This window comes from Microplitis mediator, chromosome 10 (assembly GCF_029852145.1).
Source record: "Microplitis mediator isolate UGA2020A chromosome 10, iyMicMedi2.1, whole genome shotgun sequence".
In the NCBI taxonomy this organism is placed as follows: Eukaryota; Metazoa; Arthropoda; class Insecta; order Hymenoptera; family Braconidae; genus Microplitis; species Microplitis mediator.
In genome coordinates, this window is record NC_079978.1 from 8350395 (window position 1) to 8372054 (window position 21660).

Here is a 21660-nt window from a genome sequence, read left to right on the forward strand (position 1 = left end):
ATTAACAAAGAAAAGACCAACGAGTTTAAAAAATAAGAATGAGAAAGCCGTGTTAATTCATTTTTACACGATCTATCCTGAACTAGGAGAACGTACGTGGGTTCACTTTAAAAAATTCATTATTTTTTAGTGACCGTACCCACGCGCGTTAATGGTTAGATATTATCATTCAATGTCTATTAAATTACACTTTACACTTGTTGATTATTACTATTAATTATTAATATTTTTTTAAATTTAAAGGAAATTACTGGAAGTTATTAACAATTCCAAATCAGATGGATATAAATCAACTTACTTATATAATTTATTTTTATATTAATTTAAATTTTTAAGTGATGAATGCCATAAAATTTCATTTTATGTCATTTTAATAATTGTTTTTTTTTACTGTCCATAGATCAATTAATTTTAAAGCTGATGTTTGTTTTAAAAACCATAATTTTAATTTTAAATTATTTTTATCCATGAATATTTAGTTTTTAAATACGAGAAATTTATTAGTAAGACTTAATAAACGCACTAATATCAATTATCAAAAAGTAATTAAGGTTTTTTAAAAAAAAGATTGGTACTGTATTTTAAAAATTTTTCGAATATAAATCCAACTCAATATCTTGATTAATTACATAGAACATATATTTTTACACAGTTACACTGTAAAAAAATTGCGAAGAACGCCAGATTAAATCCGGAGCGCATGACTGTGTATTTATTTAATTTCTTTGAAATAAAATTGATTCAAAGGAGAGTTTATTTTAATATTAAAATTCCGAATCGAAGTGAATGCGGATTTTAAAAAATAATCCAGATCACTCCGAAATCACTCCGTATACGAAGTGATTTTTTCTAAAATTCCGAAACTCCGAGTGAATTCAGATTTAAATTTAAACCCGTAATCACTTTGAATTCACTCCCGATTTTTTACAGTGTACATTTAATTTTCATTAAAATTTATGCTTCAATTTTTTTAATTATCTAAACAAATTGATATTCATATAAAATTAATATTTCCATGACAATTATCCTTGAAAATTGAATAGAATTTTTAATAATGAATTTTTAAATATTGTCATTAGCTGCAAGTGTTTTTTTTTGTTCGTTTAAATTAATTAAAATATAAATTTGATCAGTCATAAGATACGTGGGAACTTTTAGTACTTTTATTTTATTAAAAAAGAGAAAAAAAATAATGGTAACTATAATGTAATTTATGATCGTGACTATCAGTAAGAGGACCTCACTAAATTAAAATAGTTTGATAAACTTTTTTTTAAGACCCGTGACCTTATAGTTTCATAAAAAATTTTCTCATCATATAAAAGTATTTTTTATTTTTTTACATTATAAAACCCCATTAACAATATCTATGAAAAATATTTTTTTATAGTGTTATAAAAAAAAAAGTCATAAATCGTGAGTTGATACAATCCAAGTGTCCGTATTAATTGCTGACTTTTTTTTCCAACTATTATATAGTTAGTGTCGTTGAAATTAATTAAAATATTATGACCCGATGATGGAGACGTGCTTCCTCGAAATGTAATAAAATAAATTTTTTAATTAATCCTTATCAAATAATTGATCAGGTTGACTTGCAATTATATTTCAACATATTTTAAAATTTTTTTCAACACCAATCTAGCTTACATAGTTCGTATTAATATTTAAAAGTGGTCGCGAACAAGTGGATCGTGAGTCATAAGTCTTCTAGGGAACGTGAAAAACAACTATGGCATTTTATATAAACCAAATATCATTTTCTACGAAAGGTAACAAATTAATTTATTATGTAATAGATTTTTTTGTTTGAATTTTTATCGAATAAATATTTTTATTTTTTGTAGTCACCAATTTTTAAAACCGATTTTTTAAAAGTTTATAATGAAAATTTTTTGGTGATTAAATTTAAAAAAATCTATTAATTAAAAGCATCAATTTTATACCCGAAGTAATTTATTATTTTGAATAAATTCTATCAAAATTGAGAAAAAAAAATTTTTTTCACTATAGAGGTAAATATCCGTGGGTTTAAAAAAAATTGTTTTATCTGTAGGTCAAATTTAATAACTGTTGATTAAATATTGAAAAAGATATAAAACAACTTTGAGGGCAGAGTGAACATATATAAAGTATGAAGTAAAACTAGCCCTAAGTTTTCAGCACTCGTAAATGTTGAACATGGGTTATTAGCGGCCGCTGCTTATTTAACTATGTGATTCTGTAAGGAAAAATTTGAATGAATTCGTAGGTCTTCTTTGGACGTAACTATGCGATAGAGTTGTTGCCAGCCCCGAAAATCCCTTTTTCATTAAGCATTTTCATCAAAATTCGGAGGCATGTAGGCTGTTTACAGTAGAATATTTGGACACAAACGACCCATGTTCAATCTATCAGGACTAGTTTTCAGTTTAATGTTATTAGTGTAAAAATATTTTTAATACCTGTAGGGCAGCGAACATAAGCATTTCTTCTTCAGTACAATCGATTTCTTCGGCAAGAAGCTGCCATTTAGCTTGTTCGTAAATCATGTTTATTCTAACAGCATCAGTTTTAGGATTTAAGTCATAAAATGAATAAAATTTAAATTTAAGTCTGAGAATATCATATTCTCTAATGCCTTGTTCCATTATTGAGAGAGATGAGTCGAGCCATGCTACGTTCATTCGTGCACGTTCGACAAGATTTTTCGGTTTTATTAGTTTGGCATGAACGTCTGGTGATGCCGCGGATGGGCTTTGAGCCAATGATTCGGTCATGCCACCATTTAATGCCTCTAAACTCATTGTACTATTGTTTGCATTGAATGAACCGGTACTCCCAAATCCTGACGAGTTATTATTTCTCTTCCATGTACCCGTATGCTATAATAAATAAATAAATAAATAATAATAATAAGTTATTAATATATTCAGAAAAAAATATAAAACATATTTTAATATAAAAAAAAAATAGTAAAGAGGTAGATCTTACTGAAACTGGAGAACTGATGGGCGTGCTGTGATTCCTATTGTTCGGGGTGACTGGAGCGCACATAAAAGGACTGCTCTGATCTAAACTTCCATTCGATCCTTGTGGACTTTGACTGACTGGGATAAAAGTGTTTGTATCCGCTGGCACGTTCCAATGCCCGTTCTTTTGATTTTCTATCTTCTTTTTTGCTGGCAGATCTTTTAAGTTGTACTTCAAGTGATTAGGCTCAAGGGGTTTACAAAATGATAGCTCCTCTGGATGTCTAATTCCTTAAAAAAAATGTTTTTTTTTTTTTTTAAACTTTCTGCTATGACAATTGGAAATTTTGAAAAAAAGGGAAGTTATTGGTTTCGGTCCAATTTTTGATAATTGAGTTTTCATCGGATCTCGACGTTTTGAAGTCTTAGGAAGCTATTCTATTTCCGGGTGGACGTCCGGCCGTGTGTGTGTGTGTGTGTCAACTTTTTTTGTCCGATGATATTTTTAGAACGAATCAACCGATTTGAAAGTGTTTTGCGGCAATCGAAAGGGATCATCAAGACTTAGAACTGATTAGATTTTGAAGTTGATCGATCAAGTAGTTAACAGGTTTTACGAAAAATAAAAATAAAAAAAAATTTTATTTCAAGTTTTTGTTGCATAACTCGTAAATTGCTCGACCAATTTGTTTCTAAGTTTAATCAAATCTAACTCTCAGCAAACTCTTTCAATTGCCGCAGAGCGAGTGCAAATCGTCGATTTTTTCCAAAGATATCGTCGGAAAAAAATTACTTTTTTTTAGCAAAATGTATAATTTTTCAGTCCAATCGTTTATTGATCTCGAGAAGCTCAGAAGTTTTGGAGTTGGCCCACAGAGTCAACCGTTTTTTAGATTTTTTTTTGCATCTTTCGCTCAATAAATGTCAAACTTAATATCATTGGGTTTAAAAAAATTTTAATAAATAGCAGTTAATTTTTGCACCTTTCTAAAAAAAATATTCAACGACCAAAAATACGATTTTCTCTGAAATTTCGAAAATTCCGAATATTATCGAAGCAAAAAATATGAAAATTTTATAATAAAAATCATGAATAAAATATGTGAATTCGAAAAAAAAAATTTGTTCAAATTTTCATCGCGAATCCAATAATTTTGCCACGAGCTACTTTAAAATTAAAATATTTTCGTGACGATTAAAAAAAACTGTTGCTTTGATCAACGTAAAACATTAAATAATAAAGTTATTGTCAATGTAAATATTGCGTCACTATTTCTATTTATCAACAGTTTATGACCTAGTATGTGTCAAGATCATTTCCGGTTGGTAATTTTCCTCATTTGCCTGGTAAGCATAAATTGATTGTTTAAAAAAAACTAATAAATTAAATAAAAATTAATAATAAAATAATATATTTTGTTACTAACAGCAAATCAGATTTTATGCTTCCTCTAATTGTATGATAATTTATCACCCCATTAGCTTAATTAAAAACTGCTATCACTTGTTTTTCTAACACGACCTTCGCGTGATAAAAGGATATTTATATATATTTTTTTTTCACTCTATAAAAAATAACTCTGATATTTACTTTAAACAAATTTAAAAAAAAAATGAAATGAAATTTTTATTGATAGATCATTTATTAATAAATTAAAACATTGAAATTTTGAAAACTACTAAATTGAATAATTTAAAAAAATAAAATAATTAAATAAGAGTTACCTAGTTCTTTACAAAGATTTATAACAGCATTAAAAGTCTTTACGGAAAAATCAACTCGACAATCAAGATAACGCATGTCTGGCAATTGTACACGAAGTGTTTTGTGCATTGGTGTAAAATGTAAAAGAGCATCGGCTGCAACTCCATACTGATCCAAAGTGCTTCTTGTTCTTGTGAGCCAGTGATTTCTTTTGGGCCACCAAAGTGCATGATCTGACCAGTCCATCGCAATATCTACAAAAAAATCATAATAACGCAATCATTAGTAATTTATTAAGTAATAACATTAATAATAATGAACTGTAAAAAATTTTCGGAGTAAACGCGGATTAAATCCGAAGTGGATGACTGTTTATTTGTTTAATCTCCTCGGAGTTAAATTTACTCAAAAGGGGAGTTTATTTTAATATTAAAATTTCGAATCGGAGTAAATTCGGATTTAAATAAAATCCGTAATTACTCCGAATTCACTCACGATTTTTTACAGTGTACACATTGAAATTTTCATAGTAATGATATGATACTTCCAAATAATCATGGAAATGGATGGACAAATCTATGATTATTTTCTTCGATCCTTTTCATACTTCAAAATAGTAAATTTTCTAATTAATTGTTCTAAAATATTAATTTAAATGACAAATAATTAGAAAAAAAGTAATTGACCAACAAAAAATAAAAAAGACATTGATGTTTAAAAATCCGGAAAGTAGTAATACTTCCGGATGTCCGTTACTGTTCAACGCATACATTGAAGCGGATGTTAGCTCTGAAAAGCATTCGATTTAACGATAGTCGTTAAATGCTTACGCAAGTAACTCGTGTTGATATTGTATACGTAAACGTTGATTTTTTTTCGGCAGTTTAAAGTCTTTTTATAAAAATTTTATTTTATTTTCTCAAGAATCTGGATGTTTTAGACGATGCAGTTGCTGAAATACAGAACCAACCGTATTCAAGACACGTGCGTCTGTGGGATTTCATGCATTCATTGGTAACATCTGTTTTAATACTGAATTTCCGCACGAAAAACCATAAAAGTCTACTATACTGACACATTTGTCCGAAAATATATATGTATTTTTTTTTTCAACTTTGTTTTACCTACTGACATTAAAGAACTTTGTTTGAAGTATATTTACATTATTTTGATCTTTACTTTATTTTAGATACTTTTAAATGTATTATATTTAAATAGAGAATGAGCTTCCAACTAAACCGCATAAGCGTCTTTAAATTTGTTTATTTAAAGATTTTGTCCACAAATAATCCTCAGATGTATATTTGTACAACGTATTACATAAATAAATAGGGCAGTTGTATTTTGTAAGAAAGAACTTCTAGTACAGCCCTTGTCACCCTATTTTTTATTTTTTTTTGTTCTTGGGTTTAGTATGTACAAGAGCCACTCCCAAGACCTCATTCTAAAGACCTACCCCTTAGCAAAGACAAGAAAAATGTGAAAGACTTTGTAGTGTAGTGTTTAAGGGGTTTCATAGCTCGAGTCTTTCTACGCTGAGTTTTATTACGTATATTCCTGTTATGCAGAGAAAAATCAGTTAAAGTATACATATATATATATATATATATAGTTAAATATTATATAGAATAAAGGAAGCTCAAGATGTAAAAAAGAAGTAACACAAACACTCAATGGTAAGCCTGGAATGGGGATCCTCAGAAATATTTTTCCAGCTGCTGGTTTGTGGGTAGAAAATTAAAAAAATTTTAAGTTAAACTTGATTTTCTTTATCCCTGAGTTTCTGATGATACTCAATGTGTATTATGTTCGGTCAATTGAGTAATTTCATACGGAACCCCGAACAGGGTCAGCGTGGGTGAGGCCATTTGGTGTGACCACATGGCTAGATATAATAATGAAATGATATATATGTTATCCTACGAGGATAATATAATAAATTGTATTTTCCAATAGTCTACTGATAGTTTATAACTTCAGGCTATAATAGTACAAATCGTGTACTATTTATAAAGGGAGAGATTATGTTATCATTATCAGAAACTCTTCTTCAGTTCGTATGGTTTCGAGTACCAATTTATATTACTGTTTAAGCACGTGCTCTAAACTAGATTTTAAGGGGAAACGGAAACCATTTTACATATGTTTCTCATCTTTATAAACGTCTGCTGTTATGTCTTTGAGGATTAGATTCCTTACATTACATTACTTAATATAAGTTTTCTTCGTTATATATATATACATATATACATTTTTTATGTTTGTTTATTTTAGCTACCCTATACTTTGTTTTTACAATGATAATGTAAATTATTTTTAAATTTTATTAACAGAACTTTAACTGAAAAAAAGTTATATATGAAAAATTTGATTTATTTTATTTTAGAAAAATTAAATTACCCATTAGTCATTAGATGATTTTAATGACTAGCATTAGATAATTATGTAAATTCGAATGACTAGATTTAATTTATTATTATTATTATTTTTTTTTTTCTACTAAAAGATGAGTAAACATTGAAAAAATTTTCTTGTTAATATTGCACTCATATAATATTACAAGTCTTAGTAGCTTACTATGACAAATTAAAATGATTCTTAAGAATTATATGGTGACCGAAAGCTACTCTACGTTTCCTGGTTTAACCTGAGTATGAGTATTATACATGACCGCACATTTATTTTAAACGTTTCCTCATGTGTTTTATAGTTAACAGTCTCTATTATATTATAAAACTAAATATTAAATATTAATTTATATTTACATACGTACATATATACATATGTATATATTTATATAGCAATGTAAATAGATTAGACATATAATAAATTTTTATTGCGCACCTTAAGCGCGAAGCTCTGTGCTCTTTCCTCTTACTTGGATTTTTTTGTAAACTTAGAAATACTTTTTTTATACTTAGAAAAAAATATTTATTGTAAAATAAAAATAAATTATCAGCAAATTTGGTAAATAAGGAGTTTATTAAAAAGTTAATTAACATGAAGTAATAATTATGAATAAGACGGTTGAGTTTTTGATTATTTTTGTTATAAAATTTAAATATGAAAATTATTATTTCGTAAGATATTTTATTTTATTAATTATAAATATTATACAATGGGATATATACATTGTAAAAAATCGGGAGTGAATTCGAAGTAATTACGGATTTTATTTAAATCCGAATTCATTCTGTCACTCAGATCACGATTTTTTAAAAATCCGCATTCTTTCCGGTTCGGTGTTTTAATATTAAAATAAACTTCTTTTATGAGTTGATTTCACTCCGAACCGGAGTTTCAATATTGAAATAATCCCCTCTTCGGAGTGAATTTTACTCCAAGGGAATTAAATAAATAAACAGTCACCTGCTCCGAATTTACTCCGGATTTAATCCGCGTTCACTTCACAAATTTTTTAGAGTGAAGCATAACATTGGTTATTTATTTATTTACGCCAATCGGCTCTAAACATCTTATTTAACTATTACAAAAGAAGTGTTTAATCAAAAACTACACAGAACGAGAATATAATATCATATACTATTTTATATTAGTGACGTGGTACAACATTTTTTATTTTTCTTCAAAATCATGATAAAGAATCACCAAAAAAATTTATGGAAGCACAATAATCGTTAACTGAATTCGCTATCCTGTTCCTCAGTCCATAGTGCACATAGTTTTTTGATGATTGAGTTGCACTCAACAACCTGTATGATCTCGAACCTGGTTTATTACAGACAAGACCAAATTGTTCTAATATTTCTGGGGAGTCAATGTGGCCATTTACGGTTTTGTAGAAAAATATACGATCAGCAACTTCTCTTCTGTAGGAGAATTTGTTGATCTTAAATTGATCATACACTTCTTTGACTTTCATATTTGATCCCTTAGTTCGCATATAGAATGTTATATTTATACAAATCAACTAAATCCGGTACAAATCGAAAGACTGAGATTTTAATGAAAAATTTTGTATTATTTGGTAACGGGACATTTACCGCTGGAGCCAATTGGTAAAGTCTTCGCATAATTTTGGGTTCAAAATAAATAAAATTATAATTACAAATTTTGATAGTTGCAGAATAATTCAAAGAATTATTTTAAATAAATTGGAATTAATTTAACAATTTCTAAAAATGTTAATTTATAAATAAAAACATTAAACGTTTTACTTAATAAATAATAAATTAATGTTATAATTTTTAATGAGATCATAAAATAAAAAAAAAATTCTTTTTATTTAAATTTAATCATTGGGTCTTATGTAATAAATATTTAATGAAACATTAATTATTTTTAATTATATCATAATCGATTTATAAATGCGCATTTAAAAAGATAAAAATATATACTAGAGCATTAAAAAAAAAAATAGTTCATCTATTTATCCCGGGGGCAGAACTAAGAGCACGTGTGTGTTATAGCGTAGATATTATGATTCTTATCGTGGCACACTCGTATATTTTATCACTGACCTCGTTGAAGTCTGCATGTCAGTACATTGTTACTGATATTGTAAGCAGTTCATACTTAATCGTGTATAACAACAAATTATTATTATTCATGGATATCGTGTCGTTTAATGAGACATTTTGTCATTTAATTTAAAAAATACATAAATTAATGTACTTGCAGTTTAATGTCATCATTAGAAAAAAAAAAGTTTTTAATATAATTATGTAATTAAATATTGTTAACACGTCAACGTATAGGATGACGAACTTTCGACTAATACTCGTATCAACTTAATATGAACACACCTATGTTAGTCGTAATGTTCAATTCTTTAAGCAAGTGACGACATTATAAAATAAACGTTTCCTATAATGAACTTCCTCTGCTCGAATGAATGAATATGTATGTTGAATTTAATAATTTAATCAAGGACACTATCATTTTTATTTTGCATTTTTAAATGTATGATAAATATACTTGGGGAATTATTATGAAATGTTATACTTTTTTATATATTATTTATATTTAATGTCAACATATATATAAATAAATATTTTTTTAATTAAAATTTTATTTTTTTATATTTATATATTTTGAAATTTAATTATTTTATTAAGATGACTCATTAGAAAAAAATTAAATAAAATTATTTTTTTTTCAAAATTTTATTTTCTATAAGCTATCATACAAAAAAAGGATCAAGTCAGAAACATCTGTTCCTTACTTCTAATAATGATTTTGCAAAATTTTATCGATTATTTGATCCAAAATTTTAAAGAAAATATTAAAAAATAATTTTTGATTTGATATTAAATTAAAAAATGTCAAGTTGACTAGTTTTGGAAAAAATTTTGAGGGATTTATTTACTCTTTTAAATTTGATTTTAAATGAAAAATTTAAAGGGTGTCTATTTTACCCTTCTTTATTTTATTTATTATTTGAATAATAATAATAATAATAAAGAATGTTAGTTATTTATGAAAAATATTTAAATATATAGTTTTAAAAAATGAAAATTAAAATAAAGTTGTTAACAACTTGAATTGAGAACTTGTTCAAAATGATAAAGTCGTCAATAAATATTTTTTTTCCGCATACTAAACTAATGTAACATGATAGTTTAGATTTTATTTAGAATATATTATATTATATCCACACTATATTTATATAGTAGTGGTATAGGACTCATCGAAAGTTTTTTGAGAGTGTGTATTAAATTTTTCGATGGAATACCTGATATGGTGTCTCTGAGCTGAAGACAGGCATTTAGTGTCGCCTACGTGCAACGACTGACTTACCACAAAAGGTTGCCGGAAGTTATTTTACATAATCCCTTGAAAGTTTTACCCAGCACACGCATTGCTGCTGGGAAGTTTGAATATTTAGTAATATTGATGGGCACAAAGTACACGTTTCTTTAAAGGGATGAATGGATTATTGAGATTTGTGATAGCGTATGTGGGAAGAAATATTTATTTTTATTAACATTCATTCGTTTTTTACTTTAAAAGACGAGAATCAACTTACGTCTACACATTCATATATTTATAAAACTTTGTTCAATCCAGAGTTGAAATAAGATCTGATTCAAAATTTATGGGAAAATTTGTAAGGATTTTTTGAATTCATTTAAAAACTCATTATAATTTTAAATGAAAATTATTTTTACTACTGAAATAGGGGTGTGTGAATTGGGCTCGAATCGAATTGAATATACTTCTTCGATTCGAATTTCCGAATTATTTTAAATTTTTCGAATAGTTCGAATCTTTTCAAATTATTCGTAAATTTTAAAATTATCCGTAAAGTTTCAAATAATTTGAAAACTTACGATTAATTCGAATTGTTCGATTCAATTCGATACGAATAATACGTATGTTTGAACTATTCAAACACCCCTATACTAAAATTTAAGTTAAGATTTTTTATTTTTAAATCAGTAAATAAAATTAATAATAATATTTAGTAATAGTAATATATATCAATAAAATAAATCAAAACATATATCAGTATATTATAATATTTAAAAAGAATGAATAGAAGCAATAATAGGTTCACATGATTCAAATAAATTAATGAGTATTTATTATCATAAATATATCAAACTTTCATGTCACTTAATTCGATACGTTTGATTTCAACGTTATATATATATATACATATATGTTATTTCCGTTAGGATCAATTTGCTTTTCCCAACATTAAATGATGTATCTACATACGGGTGTGGTCAATTTTTTAATGGCCAGAGATGGCATGCTACAGAGCCTGGCTGAATAAAGAGAAACCATTTTACCCTCTATCGCTTCAATCTTGTGCATGTAAAAGCCTACTGCCACGTGACCCTATTACTGCAACTATCAATTAGTATGAAATATATGTATGTGTGTTATAAATTTTTAAGCGGAATCATTCGGATTGTATCGTTACCAATGCGGGCGGGAGTTGATGAATTAAGACGTCAATTTATATTATTTTTAAAACAGACCTTGATCCATTATATTTTAAGTTTTTAGTATAAGAATAAGAATAAGATAAATAGAGTAGAAATATTTAAATCTGCATCCTCGATTCAAATTATAGAAATTTTTTCATTTTTAAAAATACAAGCGATTGCTCTTTTTTGTTTTTTACATAATTAGATCATTATGAAAATAATAAATTTGATCTGCGACTCCCCCGTAAAGTTAACTGGGTCATATTATTTATAGAAACCGCAAAAAAGGGCGGGTGCCAAAGAAGTAGATCAAAAACAACGTGGATACTGAGCTTGAATACTAAACGTGATCATAGATATTATTGGAACATCGTTAACACTTAACTGTACTGCCTACATTTTATTTAAATGCATTAGTATGTAATTAATATATAAATAAACGTTATATTATACTTCGTTACATATATATTTTCAATTACTTTATTATAATTATTGCGTCAAAATTTTTCGCTAAATATAAATCATTCATTTGAAATAAAATTTCAATTTATTAATAGCAAGTTGCAGTTATTATTTTTTAATTAATCTAGTTTACAACGGCTATAAAAAGATTTAGTGTGGTTAAAATAAAGTAGTGCGATTTATATTACTTAAATAAATGTAATAGTAAAAAAGATTGATCGAATGATTTCTAGTGACAATCGATTTTATCCTTCATTGCATAGACCGAGTCTCGCCCTCTTTTCTTTACACGCCTTACTGAGTTTGCTTTCAGTGGTAAATTATTAAGAATGAGGATGAGCATGAGTTAAATAGATAACCAAAAAAATATATAATATAAATAAAATAAAAAAAGTATGAAATTAATTGATAAAAATGAGCTCATCGTCCCTGCAGTGCTAAGTTCATAATTGAGATAGGGGAAAATATATTAATATATAACAGTTAATGGTTTAATTAGTTATGCTATTATTAGAAATATCAGAGACTAATGACTCAATATAATTATTCATTAAAAAAATCATTGTTTCATTAATGTATTCTTTATAGATTAATTTATGAAAAGTAAATATTAACTTATGATTATTTTATTAATTCATTTCTTGATGACTAAATTGAGATATTTATGTTTTAATAAAATATATTGTATGTATAGTCTACAAAAAAGTATCATGTTATATTTATATATATTTAGTTGATTGGTTTTAATATAATTTTTTTCTTCTTTACTGCCAGTGACTAAAAGCCCGGGAGATCAATAACGAGCTTTTTTTTTGACGTTACATCCTGAAAAAAAAAGTTTTTGAAACCTTTGACAAAGTGATCGCATAAATGTTGACACTATCGATTTATCTTGAGAGTAAAGAAAGGAATCTACATTGATACCGGAAGAGACATGATTGAAGACCGGAGATTAGGATGACCAAATGTTACAATAGATCATAAGTCATAAGCCATAACAAAGGTAATCATCTTAAAAAAAGTGCCCGCACATACAGAAAAAAAATGTATTTTTTAAGGTTAAAAATATCCGGCACAACAAATGATCCGTAAAATATTTATAACTGCTTTGTAGAATAGCTAAATATAATATGAAGTTTGTAAGCAGCAGATTATAGAAAACCTTTAACCGCGTTGATTTGTATTAAGTTCAGCTGATAATTTGGTGACGAAACGGAAATTATGAATCACCGTCACGTGACGTTGAAAAAATTACTCACGAGAAAATGACATAAATTAAGTCTATATTTATGATATCCATTTTATAACTGGTACTTCTGTTATTAATGACACTTACATTTCCTACTTACACTCAATTAAATAATTGCAAGGGAAAATATACATACAAATATGTTTATACATAATTATATTTACTAAGTCGTGATTTTCAATGAATGAAGATCTTTGTTGTATTATATTATGTTGTACTAACTACATTTATTCAAAACTTCAGTGCAGTTATTGTTGCTATTGATTAATAAAATATAATTGTAAGATATTAGAAAATTAATGGAGTTTTGCATATAAATAATAAGTCGTCAAATAAGAGTTAATACGCGAGATTCGAGTCTTTAGATTTCTTAAAAAAATTATATTTTACAAATTTGTATGTCATAAAAATATTAAATTTTTTTTTCTATTCTAGATGAATTGAACTCTACTTAAATGCTTAAATTATTGATAGACTACCACATCAAAAAATTAAAAAATGATAAAATTTGCAAAGAAATACCAGTATTTTGCCCCTCTTCCAGAAGTTTCATATTTTTCAGGCCTTTAAAAGTACACAGAAAATAAAGTTATATTGATTCAAGAAAATATTTTAGAATATCTAAGAAAATTGAGGTTTTCAAAAAAATTGTCTCAAATCAAGAATATATAATTTCAGTTGAGATTTTTTTTTTCTGTGTAGCTTTTGTGATTTCTTGTAGCATTTTTTTTTCTTATCACTTGTCATCATTCGAACTAATATAAAGTATTGCAAAATCTGAACTTTTTATTCAATTATAAAGATTTTAAAAGTGAGAAAATAAAAAAAGTTGTTTACAGAATCACTTTAGGACCTCGAGGTCTTTTTTTTTTAATTTGAAAAATTTTCGTAAGTCCGCTGAAAATGAAGATGATGGGATAAATCTAATAAAATTATTCAAATTGGAGCCATGACAAGATTTTTTACAAGCCAAAATAAGTACAGTCCTACTGCTGCGTTGGATTTTTTTTCATCTTTGAATCCTCTTATTTTGGAAAAGGATACAAAAATTTTCAGCGTCTTAAATTAGAATTTTTAATCAGTTCGATTTATTATGAATTAGAAACAAAAATTTTCAATTTATAATAGTCAGATAAATATTTTAAAATATATTTAATTTTTATTAAACTAAGATGAGCTGAGCAATTTTATAAATTTTTTATCATCGATACAAAAAAAAATAATTTCCAAATAATTATTTTATAATCAACTGCTCTAACTGCACTATTTTAACATCAAGTTCTAATTTCATCTCAAGTTTCCTGATAAGAAAAAAAAAAAATTTAATATAAATTTTCTTAGAATGCAATACTGTCATGTAAATAAATAATTTTAATAACAAAGAAAATAAAAATTCAAAAGTATATATATATAAAAAAAAATAATAATAGTTGTTTATTTGAATGATTATGTATTATCGATATCATAAATAAAAATAGACACCCGGTATATGAGATAGTGTATCATAAAAGCATGTGCACTATTACTAAATGCATGTGCGGTTATATACCACAACACCACACTTATATTACAAACGACATCATATTGAAGAGCGAATCAAGTCTGTTCACGTATCAAGTGGCAAACATGACAAGGGTGTCATTTAACTGTTATACATATCAATAGTTGTTGAATAATCAATGAGTTAAATATCTAAGTGCCCAACATATCCGGAATTATAAATTTTTTACAATTATATTTATGTACAAGAATTCATACATTTAAACAACTATTACATGTACGTATATTGTGTTTACGATTGCGATAAAATAAAAATATTTAAATAGTAATTACATAAACCATAAAATATTCATTGCTTCGCATTAAAAAAAAACTAATTTCAATTCTAAATCTATAAAGATTAATTTCGCACACCTCAAGCGCGAAGCGTCGAGTGCATTCTACTTTCGCTTTCAATTTTTTCTCATAAATAGAGCTTTAAAAAATAAAGACTTTGGTCTATTAATCATATTGAGTCCATTTAAAGATTAGTTTCATATAATTCCTGTGTTTATTAATTATTAACAGCGAAATGTTAATGCATATCTAAAGGTTAGATAGATGCCTACAGCAAAAGTAATAGATTACAGTGGTAGTCATCAGAATAGCAAACAATAATTCAAATTGATTGAATATAAAAATAAAATAAATTGCGTGGTATTTAACCAAGGACTATCCATACAGAGTACATTGCACATCATAGTGTTGACTGTACATACATAAAACAGAATGAGGTAATATAGCATAGCTTACAAACTAACAAATAGCGTAAATAGGCAGAACGTTCATTGGTTCCTATTACAGCAAACTACTTCTTAAGATTTTTAACAAGCAAACTAAACCAACACATAACAAAACGCGACAAAGGTCTCACGCATTTAATACATTGCACTAATGAATACTCTTTGACCCGACCAGCTGGAATGTTTTACCACCTTCAGTTACATTACCAGCTGGTTCTATAATATAACTTGAGAGTTTAAAGTTTAAACGAAGCTTATCTTCTTCAACTGTTACATTGTCTATTGTATATCTTTTGCTTTATCATTAATTATGACTAAATAATATTCATAACTAAGACATTTGCATTATTAAAATTACACTGTACATCTTTGTAATTATAATTACTATCACTGAAACCATCGTGTTCTGTCTTCTCTTTAATTAATTATTATTATTGTTGTGGTTGTTTATTTTGGTATTTATTATATCAATTTGTCATCTATGCGCTTGACTGTAATTAGTGTAGCTATATAATTATTTTAGCTAGACTTGGTGTATAAAGAGTGCTATTATTATGTCTCAGTGTATAGAATCAAGTGAACCTGCTGCTTTGACTCTATAACTAGTTAACTATGTCACCAACAGATAAGTTATATAAACTGCCAACAAAACATCTAACGATTCGTGATTTAAATGTAATATAGATAATATGTCTATGTGTATATATGTATATATTTATTTATATATACACCACTATCTTATATTTTGTTTCATAATCATATATAGCTTAGAGAAATATTTAAATGTACTCGGTTAAAATATATATATAGATAGATGTATATATTTTTATTAGCGTATTAAAAAATTAATAGCTGGAATATAATCGCATTGGAAAATTTATAACTGTAATAATTTGAATGCTTTTGTTAAAAATTTTTAAAACTTTTGTAATGTAAAATTTTTTTTAAAAAATAATAAAATAAAAATGAGTATATTTATATCCAGTGACATAAGATATTTACAATTTTTAACGATAAATATTTACAGTATTGATAAAATATTCATGACTGTTATTTTATAAATTTTCATACTTTAGCGGTCTCTATTTACAGTATTAATTGAAAAAAAAAAGAATGTTTTGCTAATTATGCAAAAGTAGTTTTATTTATTTTTGTACATAAAAAATCAAAAAATTTGAATATTGATTTTATTGAAAAAAAGTAAAAATCGATCACAAGAATAATTAATTTTTTGTATTAAAATTTTTTTTCAAGTATTAAAATAATTGATAACTGATTGCAATATTTTGTATTTTAAAAATTAATATTTTTTATGCAGATAAATTGTTATTTAAAATTAAAAGGTCAACTTAATCATAAAGACATAATTTATGTAATATAAACAAAAAATATTACGAAGAATAATTATTTTTAAACCGTGACGTTAAAAAAAATCCTCGAATCAGAGTAATTTTAAAAATTATTATGAATATTTTGATAGTCGGATTGTAATGTAAGGCTTGAGTTTAAATTCACAAAGATAACTCTAAAATAATGGTTTATTTTTTTGTTTAAAAACAAGAATGTTTTCTCAAGATTACACACGAAGCGCCAGACGTGTGGATGAAAAGAGAAAAAGTAACTGACGTCACGGTTTATATTTAAACTGAGAGCTTGGTACAGAACACATTGCGCGTGCTACGAAATCGTTCCTCTGGTATTATATATGTATATGTGTATATGTATATTAAAACTATATACCGCAGCTGCAGAAAAGACTTGAAGTTTAGTTTGGTTGGAGAGTTTGCAAAGAAACATAAAGTTAAGGCACGCCATCAAAAACGGATGCTTCTATGTGACCACATCAGCTTTACACTCTACTCTCATCCACTCTCTGTCGTATTATATATATACATATATACGTATGGCGTGGATGGTATATATATATATATAGATATATATTCATATACAGACTGTAGGAAGTTCACACAATGTACCATTGTCCTCATATTCTCGTTTAACTTTAACATATATCAGCTATATACAACTTTGTACTGTGTTGTATTACTGCCGGGTGTGTGCATTGCGAGAAAAAAATCGCGAGGCTCCTGTATGGATGAACATCCTGCTGCTGTGTATATGCTTTTAAACTGAATCACATCCGACTGATTCACTTCCCAACTTGATTCCGTGTTCTATTATTATTTTATGATAATACCAAAATTATCCATATAATTTAAATAATTGTCATTATTCTCGACATTTTATTTCATTAAATAGAAACACTATTTTATTATCACTAAATACAAAGTCAATTTGTCTATGACAAATGACATTAATTGTGTGTTAATTTACTATTCTTGGTAACTAAATATAATTTACTTTATTTTTGTACACCTCAATTGCGAAGCGTTAATGGTGCGCTCCTTAATTTTTTCCCGAATCCTCTACTCAAAACTCAAGAAAAAAAATATTACTGACAATTAGATATTCTAATCTACTAAATAGAAATATATATTGAAATTTTCATACCCCACGGAAATTTATGACTATAATTTTTACATTAAAGGTATAATTTTCTAAAATAAAAAATGTCTATTGTAACCACATAGTTTAATTACAATTCAAATTTAATTTTCTATTTTCAACCTCCATAGACCATAAATGTCAGCTTTCCTAGTTTGTCTCTTTTACTGTTTTTCCGCAAACTCTCTAATTTATTTAATTATTCCTTATTCATTAATAATCTAAACCAGTTTATATTGTAATCTGAAAACTAAACAATTTTTAAAAAAATATTCAATAGAATTGATAAGATAATCATTGCCATAAGAAAAGTAATGATTTCATGGCCACTAAAAAATAATCAACTTTCCTGGCTTTTTTTTTTTATCAATTTTTTTTTCACATGTTTTGAGTAGTTGGACTCAATGTAAAGTTTTAGGTCACTTGACAATTTAATATAATAATTATAGTGACCCGATCAGTTTTTGAAGGCATATATCAGTGAATGAATTTATTATCATGGCAACTTATTTTCGGTTCTCATTATACTGATGAAATAATAAATTTTTTAAAAACTGTAAATTCTAAAATACGTTAGGTATAGACAGCCACGTTAAATTGAAAAAATTTACAAATTTCCAGACCTTTACCATCACAGTAAGTCAATTTTTTGAGACATAATTTCCAATTACGCATATTCGTTCTCATATAAAAAAATTCAATTGAAACTTTAATTAGAATATTGTTTGTTAGCCAATAGATATACATTAATAAATTAAAGACAATTCAAAATTAATTCAACCAATTTCTTTCATATTATTTTTACACGCCTCTTTATAAAAATTCTATTCAATTGCTATCAAAATCATCGTCAATTTTTTATTAACAAAAATGAATCAACAGTCGATACTAAAAGTGAAGAAGAAATAATAAAAAACGCAGTAATAATTAACACAGAATTTTTCTTTTAACCAAATTATATACAGGATAGAGGTACCGTTTTTAGCCACTTTTGAGCCAGTTTTGGACACTTGAAAAATTTTAATAATTTGTAAAAGACGCAATGATAAAATTAATTTTTAAAATGTGTTCAAAGATACCTTTAACCCGCTATTAAAATGTTAATTTTATTTTACACGTTTTCATTAATTAAAATAAAGTATCAAATGTCAAAAAATGGAGCAATGACCACAAATGGTACCTCTACCCTATAGAAAGATATTCATATCGATATTTGAAATGTACATTTGGGTATTTTTAAAATATTTTTACGGTCAAGACATTCAACGTTTATTTTTTTTTTAAACAAAAAGCTTTCAAAGAAATTAACTATTCAAAAATTAGATTGAAAAATATATATTAATATGTATGTATATGTTCCCTTAAATATATTCAAGAGTAAAAATAAAAAAAGTTAATGGAAGTCTTATAAGATGAGAATTGATGAGTCTACTGAACTGTCTAGCAGAAAAAGTTATCAGTTTGTTTTTTCTATTACTAAGCGTGAACATTTGGTTCTCATATCCATTACTTTACGAAGAATTACTATCTTTCGTTAGAATCAATACTTGACATAATATAAATTTTTTATTTATCGCATAGCAAGGTAACATTTTATCAAATTCAGTTATTTTTTTATCACTGCTCTCGATAAGTATTAGCAAACATGCTGCGCAATAAATAAAATATATATAACAATATTTGTATAGAGAAAGCTTTATGTTATATGATATTGTAGTGGGTGTATACTATATAGTTGTTATATTAGTATATATGTATACATATATAAGACTACTGATTTTCTATCGTATCGTAGCGAATTGAATGGCCAGACATATTTAATTTTAACGGACGAAGCAAGTACATCAGTAGAGGGAGAGAATGATGAATGGGATGTAGCTAGTTATTTAATCAAATGGAATACCTTCATTCAATTAATTTTTTTTTTTTCATGCAAATTTACCTTAAATAATTTAAATTTTATTTTATTGTTAGTACACAGTAAATTGTTAGTACACAGAAAAATTTGTGTTAAATTTAACACAAATCACATGTCCCAAACTGGACACTTAATTTTTTGTGTTAATTTAACACATTATACTTGTGTCAAACAATAGTACAGGTTTAAAACTTGTTGAGATCAGATAACACATTAAACTTAAGTTAAATTTACACTTGATGGTCTCAAATAATTTTACACAAAATATTTAACCATTGAATTTTTATACAGAAGAACACAAAATTTTCAACTGTGTATTGATATCGATCTACACTGAGAAAAAAATAACTTGCAAAAACAATATTTTCTCTAGTAATAAATCGATATAAATTATTGCATTATTAATGTCATATCTAACGCGAAGCATCATTTTCTTGACAGAAGAAAATTTAGATTTATTTACATGATTACAAAAAAAAAGATCATAATAACTTGAGTTTCTTCGATCACCAAAAAGATTTGGTTTGACATCTTCAAATTTTTGAACCAAAAATATATTAAATTGATAATTTTTAATAACATAACTTCTTTTGGTAAGAATACACACAGAAAAGAAATTATTGACTGAAGGGAAATATTCTTGATTCAAGAAATTTTTTTTGAAAACCTCAATTTTTTCGGATGAAGTATAAATCTTCTCTGACCAAGACGAATTTTCTTTATAAGAGACAAATTCTCTTGGCTCAAGAAAATCTTGACTTGATTCCCGAAAATGTTTGTCTTCCAAAATATTTTCTTGACTCAAGATAACTCTTTTTTTTCTATGTACCTGAAGATCGGAACGTTTTTCGCGCAATGAAAAAAAAAAATTTGAAAGTAAAAAATCTACTGGACGAATAGATTTCCGAAGTGTTTTGGATATAAATGCTGATATGTCAACCGAAAGTCTTAGGCCACCTTCAATCTCCGGAACTAGCTCTTAAGCAGTTAAATTACATAAATATTTTTCATTTTTGTTGCGCGAAAAACGTTCTGATCTTCAAGTACATTTTTTTCTGATGTGTATATATTCTAAAAATGTTTTTTTTCTCTCAATGTAAAAAGTTGTAAAAATGATAAATTTCGGGTAAGTGTTATAGAATATTGAGTAAATAGAGTGAAGATGAACATTATTTAATTAAATAATAATTTAAAATTGGATAATTTGCGATATCTGGAGGTGAAAGCTCGCCTTATAAGTACTTGAAAGTCGCTCAATACGTACTTGAAAAGAGAAGGAACTCAAAGACTCAACGAACGTGACATACCTCTCTTGGGAACTCGACTTTTCTACCCACGCTCAACATTTTTTTTTTTATTATTTTATATCGTACTCACTGACAGTTAAGTAAGTGGCACCAATATAATTATGTCAATTTGTTTTTTTAAACTATTGCTATTGCATTTTTATATTAATTGTATTTGTTATACTTTCATAATGGCAATTGTCACTTTTAATTTCAATTCAATGTGATATGTTTGAAGGTGTAATCAATGATACGCCGGATAAAATAGTATTATTTAATGCTTATTCACATCAATGATATATTTATTATTGCTTTTAATTATTACTGACGCAAATGAGAAATGTTAGAACAATATTAACAACTTTAAGTCCATGCGAATGAAATACATTTATGCACCTGTTAC

At 26.5% G+C, this 21660-nt stretch overlaps 1 protein-coding gene across 1 annotated transcript in view; it reads right to left on the bottom strand.

Moving 5' to 3' along the window:
- The window catches only part of LOC130676790 (unc-112-related protein-like), a 33247-nt gene that overhangs the window by 4189 nt on the left and 7398 nt on the right, over positions 1-21660 (bottom strand). Inside the window, exons 2-4 of the mRNA XM_057483297.1 lie at positions 4677-4910; positions 2974-3242; positions 2445-2864 (exon numbers count right to left, since the gene is read on the bottom strand). Of these exons, the coding sequence (XP_057339280.1) occupies positions 2445-2864; positions 2974-3242; positions 4677-4910 (923 nt within the window). The remainder of the gene's footprint in view (positions 1-2444; positions 2865-2973; positions 3243-4676; positions 4911-21660) is intronic.